The sequence below is a fragment of the Propithecus coquereli genome, unplaced genomic scaffold, assembly GCF_000956105.1.
Source record: "Propithecus coquereli isolate 6110/MARCELLA unplaced genomic scaffold, Pcoq_1.0 Scaffold124, whole genome shotgun sequence".
Lineage (NCBI taxonomy): Eukaryota > Metazoa > Chordata > Mammalia > Primates > Indriidae > Propithecus > Propithecus coquereli.
In genome coordinates, this window is record NW_012136525.1 from 3081517 (window position 1) to 3092561 (window position 11045).

Sequence of the window (11045 nt, forward strand, 5' to 3'; positions counted from 1 at the left end):
CACTATACAATTTACTCACTTAACGTATACAATTCAATGGTTTTTAGTATATTCACAGAGTTGTGCAATTGTCTCCACAATCAATTGTAGAACATTTTCATCAGCCAGAAAAGAAAGCACATAGCCTTTAGCAATCACTAATCTACTTCCTGTCTCTATAGTTTTCCCTATTATGGACATTTCATGTAAATAGAATCATACTATTAATATATGTGGTCTTCTGTGAGTGGCTTCTTTCATTTAGCATAATGTTTTCGATGTTCATCCATGTTGGTGTGTGGATCGATACCTAATTTCTTTTTATTGCCAAATAATATTCCAGTGTATGGACACATCACATTTTATTTATACTTTCATCAACTGATGGACATTTGAGTTGTTACTAGTTTTTGGCTATTATAAATAATACTGCTATGAACATGTGTGTGCAATTTTTTGTGTGTGTGGGTACATGTTTTCAGTTCTCTTAGGAGCTGAATTAATGGGTTATATATGGTAACTCTATTTTTAACCTTTTAAGGAACTCCCAGATTGTTTTCCAAAGTGGTTGTACCATTTTACTCCAGTAGAAGGGGTGGAGAGATCTTTTAAAAATGTAGGTCTGTTCCTAAGAGTGCCTACTGAATAGGGTTGTTGTAGGGATTGTTCATTGGATATTTCTTATACAAGAAAATTTTGCCTACCCCAAGTTCAGGAAGGTATCTTCCATCTTCGAGAGTCTTTATGGTTCTGAATTTTACGTTTAGGTTTATGATCCATCTTGAATTAATTTTTGTGTATAGAATAAGGTAGAGATTGAGGATCTTTTTTTTCCCCATACAGTATCTAGTTGTTCCAGGACAATCTGTTACACTTAAAAATTTTTTTTCCCACTGAATTGAATTGGTGCTGTGGTCAAGTCAGTTGACCATAGATGTATGAGTTTATTTCTGGACTGTTCCATTGATCTATTGTCTATTCTCACTAAGAACCACACTGTTTTGATTACTGTGACTTTATAGTAAATATTAAAGTCAGATGGAATAAATCCTCCAAGTTGGCTCTTCTTTTCCAAAAATTTTTTTTGGCTATCCTAGATCCTTTGCATTTCCAATAAATCTTATAATCAACCTGTCAATTTCTTAAAAAACATCTCGTGAAATTTTGATAGGGATTGTTCTGAATCTAAAGATCAATTTGGGAGACGTCAACTATATTGACTTTCTGATCCATGAACATGTATGTCTCTCCATTTATTTTGGTCTTCGATTTCTTTCTCCAGGGATTTCAACACAATTTTCAGTGTAGAGGTCTTGCGCATCGTTTGCTAGATTTATTCTTAGGTATTTGATGTCGTTTATGTTATTTAATATGGTGTTGTTTTGTAGTATAATATTGCAATTTTTTGTTGCTACTATATAGAAATACAATTAATTTTTGTATATTGGTTTTGTACCATGCAAGCGTGTTCAATTTATTAGGCCTAGATATTTGTTTTATTTTGGTACACTGTATCTCTAAGACCCTGTTACTCCGGACTTTCACGTTGTAGATGGTAATAGGGCCTGTACTGAGAAGAAGGAACGGGAGGATTACACTGCAGTGTTTAATTTATTGTGTGTGGGCCACACCTGAAACTCATTAAAACGCAGTCTTTGGGGGAAGGGAGCGGGGGTGGTTGCGGCATCTGGTATTTTTAGAGTTTCCTGGGAGGTTCTAAAAGTGTAGCTGAGAACCCTCGACTTGGGTGTCCAGGGGCAGACAAGCCCAAAGGCCACCACCCTCGCCTGAGAGGATCAGGGCAGGAAGACCTGCACATCGCAGTCCGTAGGAGTGTTGGGGGCCCAGACCGCGGCTCCCCACCGGTCCCCGCCTTGGGAAAGGGCGGACAAGTTCCGCGTTCCCTTCTGGGTCCGGGCGAGTGGGAGGAGAATGCCCCACAGGCAGGCGCCTCCCGCCTCTCCCTCAATAAACAGGCCGCAATAAATGCCGTCATGCTGGGGCTCGCGGTCGCCCACGTTTCCCCCGCGGACACACCTGTCTACACCTCCTGCCCCGCGAGATAGCCCTGGAGACACCAGAGCAAGGCGACCCCAGGCTTTTCTGGGATGAACGGACCTCACTGGCTATAGATGAGGAAACTGAGGCCAGGGATTCGCGCGAGGCCGCCCCTAGTCGGACTCTTCCGCCATCGTCCCTTACAGGTATGCCGAAATTAAAGGGGAGCTGGAGGAGCTGGACCACATCACAGAGCAGACGCTCTTTGACCTGTACAAGTACAACTCCTCCAACACCGTCGCGGCCCGTCCCCGCGGCCGGCGCGACCTCCGGGAGACTCTACCGCACCCCTTGCAGCGCCTGCGGGCCCCGCCCCCGCCGCACGGGGCCCGCCGAGCACGTAGCGCGGCCTCCGGCGTGCGAGACAACAACCCCCAAGTGGACTGGAAGGACTGGACGATCGGCTTCCAGCTGGTAAGGCCCGCCCCGCCCCCTCTCAGGACCCCGCCCCACTCGAGGGCCCCGCCCCCTCTCCGGACCCCGGCCCGCCCGAAGGCCCCGCCCCTCTCCGGACCCCGCCCCGCCCGAAGGCCCCGCCCCCTCTCCGGACCTTGCGTCCGCGGCCTAGCGACGCGACGGGTGGGCAAAAATATAAGTAAATAAGTAAATAAAAATAAACTAAATAATTAAAATAACACCTCTCGGCGCGCCAGCTTGTGGGGTCTCCTCGCTGGGGGCCAATGCGGAAGCGTCTAAGCAGTAGGAAACCAAATCTGTGGTGGAAAATGCGTGTTTCTGAATTCCAGTCCCTACTGGGTGGGGCTCAGTTGGGACCCTCCCGTGCGAGCGAGAACTGGGCTAACAGCCTAACATAGAGAATAAGGAGATAGTAAAAAGGGAGACAAATGTTTTAAAAACTACAAAATAAAAGGGAGAGAAGGGGAAATGGGAGAGGAGCCGAGGGCAGGCGAAGGGAGGCCCTGGACGGTGAGGGTGGAGTGCTGAGCCCAGCTCTGCAGGTGGGACAAAAACCTCTTGATCCCTCAATCTTCCCGTCTGTGAAATGGGGAGAAGAATTCTTGCTCCTCTCCCCTGCAGGGGCTCTATAAACGAACCGCAAGCACATGCGTGCAGCTCCTGGTCTCCTCCCTGGCCTACCGCGTCCTTAGTCCCATGCTCCTGGGGCTCTTGCTTCTGTCCCACTTCTGTCCTAACCCACTCCTGGGTCCCGATCCCTGTCAGTCCTCAGCACCCCAGACCACTTATTCGTGGACTCGGGCCCTGGGCCGCTGCCTACCTGCTCCACTGGCCCCCTCTGATGTTCTGGTCTCTGTGTCCAGTGCAACCAGAACAAATCCGACTGCTTCTACCAGACCTACTCGTCAGGGGTGGACGCAGTGAGGGAGTGGTACCGCTTCCACTACATCAACATTCTGTCCAGACTGTCGGACACCTTGCCACCCCTGGAGGAGGACCTGCTGGGCAACTTCATCTTTGCCTGCCGCTTCAACCAGGTGTCCTGCAACCAGGCGTGAGTTGTCCTGCCTGGGTTCCTTTCCTGGGTCAGCCCCAGGCCCTGCATGGGCGCTGCCCAGGAAATGCTTGTTGACTAAATAAATGCTTGCCAGCAGGCAAGGGGAAAGCCCAGGCCTCAAGTCCACACCCCTTCCCTGTGGTCACCGTGCAGACTCTGTGCTCCCTGTACCGTTGGGTCTGAGTGAAGCAGCCCCAGATGGATGCCCTGGGAAGAGCGGGGCTTGAGGTCTGGCTTTGAGAAACCAAGGCCTGGAAGCATGGTGCCCTATCTTTCTAAGCCCCCTTTTCACGAGCAGCAAAGCTCAAAAGGACCTAGGAGGTCATCTGGTCCCGTACGACGCTCCTCAGACGAGGCTTGCCGGAGTAGTGTGGTGGCGTAGCACGGAGTGAGGGACTCAACCTGAGTTCGCACTGTGGCTCTGTTACTTCCCGGCCGGGTGACTGGGCATTTCACATCACTCTTTATAGCCCGTTTCTTTCTAAAACGGAGACAAAACAAAACATAAGTGAGATTCATTCAATGTTCATTCAACAGATATTTTCCGCTGCCTCGGCTCTGTGCCAGTCATTGATCTGGACATTTGGGACACATCACAGAAAAAACCCCATATAATCCTTGCCCTTTAGGCACTTGCACTCAAGTGATGAAGATGATGATGATAATACCATCTCAAGAGCTGTGCCACGTTCACGAGATAAGGAATGTGAGGGCGCTTTATACACTAAAACAAATGATGGGCCTCGTTCCTCCTGTGCTCAGGCAGGGGAAGTGACGTGCCCCAGGGCACGGGGCAGCCCTAGCTAAGGCTGCCATGCTGGCCCTAAGGTGTTTTTTCTGGACCCCTGTCATAAGGACCTTGCAAAGAGTTCATGGTAGCAGCCAGCTCGGAGGGCTGAGGGAGGCTTGGCGAAAGGAAGGGCTCCTGTACCCCGTGGCCCCCTCCGGCCCTGCCTTCCCCTCCTTTTGCTCCTTGACTTCCAGGGCAATCTGCCTGCCTCTGCCTGATGAGGAAGGTGCCAAGGCAGTGTCTCCACTCTACAGGGGGCCCTTCCCTTCCAGGTTGCTAGGGAATGGCCCCAGGGCCAGGTGTCACCTGCTTCTGCCCCCACCTCTCCCCCTCACACACACACTCTGCCCGGTACACGATTTTGTAGTCTTTGTGTTTGTTTGAGGACAGAAGCTACCAGCCGGGAAGTGAGACAGTAGCAGCAGCTAAGCCGGAGTCAGCCCACACCTGCCACCAAGTCTCTCTGTCGCCTTGGCACCTGTGGTTTCCGAATGATCCTCTCTCCCTTTGCCTGCTTCGTGCCCCTGCCTCCCCCTCGACAGAAGGGCCGTGGCTCATTTTTGTCGTGGCACTGAGGTCACTCGCTCAGCTCAGAGCCTCATCATTTCTCAGCTGAATGGTTATAACCACCTCCTAACTTGTCTTTCTGCCCCTAAATCTGCCCTTCAAGAAGCTTCATACTTCACTGTTCTTACTCCACTTCGCTATACTGAACTATTCCAGGGAGTCCCGTTTAAAATTCTCCGATGTCTCTTACGGCCTTCAGAATCAAGTTGAAGCTCCTTAGCGTGGCTTTCTCACCCCTCTTTTCCCCTATATCCTAAACCCTTCCCCCCCCCATAATCTGTCCTTGATAACGCTTTTATTGAGATACAATTCACATACCATCCTTCTAATATGTACAATTTAGTGGTTTTTAGTATATTAAGAGTTATGCAATCATCATCACCACCTAGTTCTAGAACATTTTCCATACTCCAGAAAGAAGTCCTGTATCCATTAGCAGTTCTTCCCCATTTTCTCCCCTCCCCCAAGCCCTGCGAACCGTCCTGTGCTTTCTGTCTATGGATTGCCTATTGTGGGCATTTCGTATAAATGGAATTTTATAATATGTGGTCTTTTGTGACTGGCTTCCTCCACTTAGCATAATGTTTTCAAGGTTCATTGTCCATGTTGTATCATGGATCAGAACTTCATTTTTATGGCTGAATATATTATATTGTTTAGATATACCACATTTTTGTTAATCCGTTTATCAGTGATGGGCATTTGAGTTGTTTTTATTTTTGGCTATCATGAATAATGCTGCTATGAACATTCCTGTACAATTTTTGTAAGGACATATGTTTTCATTTCTCTTGCGTGTGTACCTAGGAGTGGAATTGCTGGGTCATATGGTGACCATTCCCAACAGCAACGTATGGGGGTTCCAAATTTTCTACGTCCTCCACTTGCTATTGTCTATCTTTTTTTTTTTTTTTTTTGAGACAGAGTCTCACTTTGTTGCCCTGGCTAGAGTGAGTGCCGTGGCGTCAGCCTAGCTCACAGCAACCTCAGACTCCTGGGCTCAAGCAATCCTACTGCCTCAGCCTCCCGAGTAGCTGGGACTACAGGCATGCGCCATCATGCCCGGCTAATATTTTCTATATATATTTTTAGTTGTCCAATTAATTTCTTTCTATTTTTGGTAGAGACAGGGTCTCGCTCTTGCTCAGGCTGGTCTCGAACTCCTGAGCTCAAACGATCTGCCCGCCTCGGCCTCCCAGAGAGCTAGGATTACAAGCGTGAGCCACCGCGCCCGGCCTATTGTCTATCTTTTTGACTTTGGCCATCTTAATGAATCCCTGTAATCTTAATCATAAGCTAATATAGCTCCTACTAAGTGCTGAGCACCATTCTAAGTATAATTTATTTTTTTAATTTTTTGTTTATTTATTTACTTTGAGACAGAGTCTCACTCTGTCACTAGGGCTAGAGTGCAGTGACGTCATCATAGCTCACTGTAACCTTAATCTCCTGGGCTCATGTGATCCTCTCGGCTCAGACTCCTGAGTAGCTGGGACTACAGGTGTGTACCACCACGCCTGGCTATTTTTTTTTTTTTTTGTAGAGATGGGGGTCTCGCTATACCCACGCTGGTCTTGAATTCCTGGTCCCAAGTGATTCTTCTGCCTCGGCCTCAGGCATGGGCCACCGTGCCCAGCTAAACTCTGTTTTTAAGGCCCGTCCATGTTGTTCCATCTCACCTGCTGATTCCACCTGCTACACGCATCCACCACATTGTGACTGTCCCATCTCCCAGTGAGGGGCTCCCAGGCCCTTCAGGACTGGCCATTTATGTAGCCTCTTTCTCAGTCCCTCCCTGCATCTGGCCTGAGCTCTGGAAGTGCTGGCTTCCGAGTGTATCCTGGAATGTGCACTGCTATTTCACTCCTCCGTGCCTTTCTTCTTCAGGGCCAATAGGATATGGCAGACCGCCTAGTCCCAGTGTCCTCATTTTACAGATGAGGAGAACGGGCTCACAAAAAAATGACTTGCTCAAGGCCGTACGCCCCACTCCTTACCTCTGGCCAGCCTTCTTCTCCCTCTTCTCTTCATTCCTCCTCTGCCTCTCACAGGCCAAAGCCCCCCTCCCTCTTCTCCCTGCTCCCGCCGCCAGCTCTTCCAGGGCAGGGCAGCGGTCCTCTCTCTGCGGTGAGGGCTCCTGCCGCAACCCCACACAGCCTGGCTGCTTGGGAACCTGTGATTGGCTGTCAAGTTACATTCCTCCTGCAGCAGTATTGACTCTGTGAGCGTGATCTTTCTTGCCCCAAACCTGTCACAGATTGGCTTTGAACTTATCCGTCTGAGACATGCTGAACTGAGAGGCCTCTGGAAAACACGTGGCCTCTTTCTTACCCTGGGATCCCATCTTCCTGCCCTCGCTCCATGTTCACTGCGGGCTCACCGGCTCCCTAGTCCTGTCCCCTTCCGCCTCTGTGTCATTCACTCGCTCACTCAGCAGCTATTTATTAACTATCTCCTGTGTCTCCCATGTGCCAGGAGCTTTGCAGCTAACCCAGAGGTGACACAGAGATGAATGACACGTGGCTCCTGTCCTCAAGGAGCTCATAGTCCAAATGGGGAAGCAGATTTAGAATGTGAGAAGTTAGGGACACTGCTGGAGAGGTCACAGGCGGCACGTAAGTCAAGGTCAGTGAGGTCGGTGAGGTCGGTGGCCTGGTGGGGGGAGCCTGGGCTAGAAGGTAGCTGACCAGGTCCATCGTCACTGTGTGACCTTGGGTCGGCTGCTTGACCTCTCTGCACCGTAGCTTCCTCTTGCGTGGTGTGGCGATGAGGCTCTCCCAGGCTGTTGTTTGGAGTGACTGAGGGAACATGGGTAAAGCTCCCAGCATGTGCCACACACAGCAGGTGATCAGGAAGCAGGCAGCTCTGAAAGGCGCACATCCTGTTTAGGGGAGTGGAGACACACCTCTGCCTCCTCTCCCTGCTCCCCCGACCTCCTCCACTTTCCTCTCTGACCCTCTCCACTCTCTCCTGCTAAGGAATTACTCTCATTTCCACCACCCGGTGTATGGGAACTGCTACACTTTCAACGACAAGAACAACTCCAACCTCTGGATGTCCTCCATGCCTGGGATCAACAATGGTGAGCCTCTCCCTGTCCCTGCCGTGGCTGCCTCTGCCCCGGCCCACCCACATTTCCTCACCTTTAGCTCAGCCCCAGAGGTGCTGTGCGCCTCTCTCCATCCTGGGAGAAGTCCTCTCTGCTCCTTCTCCCCATGGGGCCACACAGTGCATTGCAGACGTGAGAGGAGGCCTGTCCCAGGCCTTTCTCCTGCCCCCAGAATTCAGCCCGGGGTTGCCAACTCTCTGTGCAGGTCTTCTTGGCCTCGCTGCCTGTGGAGCGTTAGACTAGGCACAGGTGGGAGGGAGGGTGGGTTCCATCCCCACTCTTATCCGAGACCCCTCCAACTCTGCCCCCTCTGCACCCCCAGGTCTGTCCCTGATGCTGCGCACAGAGCAGAACGACTTCATTCCCCTGCTGTCCACGGTGACGGGGGCCAGGGTGATGGTGCACGGGCAGGATGAGCCCGCCTTTATGGATGATGGTGGCTTTAACGTGCGGCCTGGCGTGGAGACCTCCATCAGCATGAGGAAGGCAAGGCTGCTGCCTGGGAGGTGTTGGGGAGAGCCCAGATTGGAGGGGGTGCGGGAGCCTGGGAGGGAGACCAGGGGGGTGGCCTTGAGCCCGTGCAGGTCTGCAGGAGCAGGAGTCGGGGTGGGGCCAGCACTGGGAGTTGGGCCCTGAGGAGGGGTCTGGGGTAGGAATTGCTGAGAAGGGGCTCAGGCATGCTTAGGACCCCAGGGTTGCTCTCGGGCCCGTGTCCTTGACATGAGCGCTGGGTGGGCATGGCGGGCTGCCGCGGCGTGTATTCAGGTGGTGAGGCGGATGGTGGGGCTGGCAAGGTGTGAGATACACCTGGGACTGAGGGAAGACAGAGTCCAGGCAGAGGCCTGGGCTACTTGTTCTGACCTCTGACCTCTTGGTGTGTGTGGGTTCACAGGAAGCCTTGGACAGACTTGGGGGCAATTATGGTGACTGCACCAAGAACGGCAGCGATGTCCCTGTCAAGAACCTTTACCGTTCCAAGTACACGCAGCAGGTGAGGGCCGGCTGTGTCTGTGGCCCCGTCTCCCAGGCCTGCACCGGCAGGGCGTGTGTGTCTGTGTGCGTGAGAGGGAAGTGGGGGGGTGTGCAAAGAGGATGGAGGCTCGTCACGGGGAACTGTTCGTCCTTCCGCCCCTGGTGGGCTGTGTCAGGCCTGACTCTCCTCCCCGCCCCTCCCCCAGGTGTGCATCCACTCCTGCTTCCAGGAGAGCATGATCGAGCAGTGTGGCTGCGCCTACATCTTCTATCCGCGGCCCCGGGATGTGGAGTACTGCGACTACAGGAAGCACAGTTCCTGGGGTGTGACTCCGGGGAGCCCCTGCCCTGCCCCACTGGCCCCAGTGCCCCCAGGAGCTTTCTCCTCTCAGGCCCCTGTCCGGGGCTGGCTTCCGGCTCCACTGGCCAGGACCAGTCCTCCCTCTCTCTCTTGTTTCTCAGCCCCTTGTCTCTGCCTCTGTCAGATTTCCCGTCCCTCTCCGTCTCTCTGTCTCTGTCCCTCGCTCTCATGTTTCTTTCTCTCTCTCTGTTTTGGCTTTTGTGTGTTTGTCAAAGAATCACCCCATTTAAAACAACCCACAGCATGAGGAAGGAAGAGCACGTGAGAGAACCTCCAGCGGGTCTGGGCTCGGCCGGGGATGCTGAGCGGGCTGGCTCCCGGGGGGGCTGGGTGGGCCACGACACCTCGCTGGGGCGCAGGAAGAAAATACTGTTAGGGCAGGGCTGACCGAGAAGACACACTGACCTAGAGACACACTCAGAGATTTGGCGAAAACAGGTTTTATGTGCCGGCCGGCGACTGGCCCAGAGGGGAATTTGCTCTCCCCAAATTCTGAGCACCAGACAAAGAGCATTGCAGTCTTTTATACACTCTGCTTAAGGAGGAGGGGCACGGCTACAACAGGGTTAACTTTAGTTAGGCAGGGTCCTGAGCCACTTTACAACCTGGTACACTACTTGCTACAGGTGATTTATGAGGGGAAAGGTCGCAGGACAGGAGAGGAGGAGGGGGCCCAGGTAAAGATCGCAAGGCAAAAAAAGCCCGGTAGTGGAATTTCTAAGAATTCCACTTTAGTGGAATTTTCCAGTCTTCCACTTCAATACTAGTAGTTATATGTGTCATTGCCCTTCCTTCACGTTTCCCATCTTACATATGATTTAGAATGAACACACTGTATCCATTCAATAGAAGAGGTACGTGATTTGTAAGTCAAATACATATATTGGACTCGCTTATTTAAGAATTTTTTTTTGCCTGGAGGAGGACACAGGAAAGTTTGGAGAGCGTGGGGCTCTCCTCCTTATCCTGGTATAGGAGTAGACAAATCTCTTTCCTTTCAACTAGAGCGCAGCTACGCAGCAGGGAGGCTGTGTGCCAGGAAGCTGAGAGGGAAAGACAATCTCAGCAAGTATAGAGCTCGAGGGTTTGCGTGCGGGTGGCAGCGCGCTCGTCTGGCGCGGCCGGCGCTCCCCTGCGCTTCCTCCTGCACACTGGGCCCCGGGCATCGCTGGGGGAGACCTGGCACCGAAGGCACCCAGGCCCCCCACAGGCTGTGGCCTGTCTCACCCGGGGTTTGGAGCCTGTCCCGGCCTTTGCTCTGTCTGTGGTGATCATCCTGCCTCCTTCCTCTCCTGGGCTTGCTCTGCACGGTTCTCTGTCCCCGCTGTGCTTTCTGGTCCTCCTGCCTTTCTCTCTGAACTCAGAGGATCGCACACGTCAGAGCTGGGGAAACTCACAGGCCGTGTGGCCTCTGCTGCTTTGCAGGACACGCAGGACAGCAGGGAGTGGGGTGGGGAGTACTACCCACTACTCCTCCCTGCCCCCAAGTAATGATTCTAAGTTGTTATGAGTTCGAAGATCTGCCAGTGAAAAGTAACAATACTGGTTGCTGAGAAGGTGTGAGGGCGAGGGAGGGACCGAAGGCTGACACGGGCGCCGAGTTTCCGGACTGACTGACTAACTGCAGATCCCCCACCCTGGGGGATGCAGGGACACGGTCAGAAACCATGGAGGACTTTGGACCGAGTGCTGCACGTGGCCACAGTGATGAAATACCCTCACTCAGAACTTGGGA

At 52.3% G+C, this 11045-nt stretch overlaps 1 protein-coding gene across 1 annotated transcript in view; it reads left to right on the top strand.

The window, feature by feature from the left end:
• The window catches only part of SCNN1A (sodium channel, non voltage gated 1 alpha subunit), a 24862-nt gene that overhangs the window by 8835 nt on the left and 4982 nt on the right, over positions 1-11045 (top strand). Inside the window, exons 2-7 of the mRNA XM_012637882.1 lie at positions 2184-2451; positions 3318-3508; positions 7847-7950; positions 8300-8453; positions 8860-8968; positions 9156-9273. Coding sequence (XP_012493336.1) covers positions 2184-2451; positions 3318-3508; positions 7847-7950; positions 8300-8453; positions 8860-8968; positions 9156-9273 — 944 coding nt within the window. The remainder of the gene's footprint in view (positions 1-2183; positions 2452-3317; positions 3509-7846; positions 7951-8299; positions 8454-8859; positions 8969-9155; positions 9274-11045) is intronic.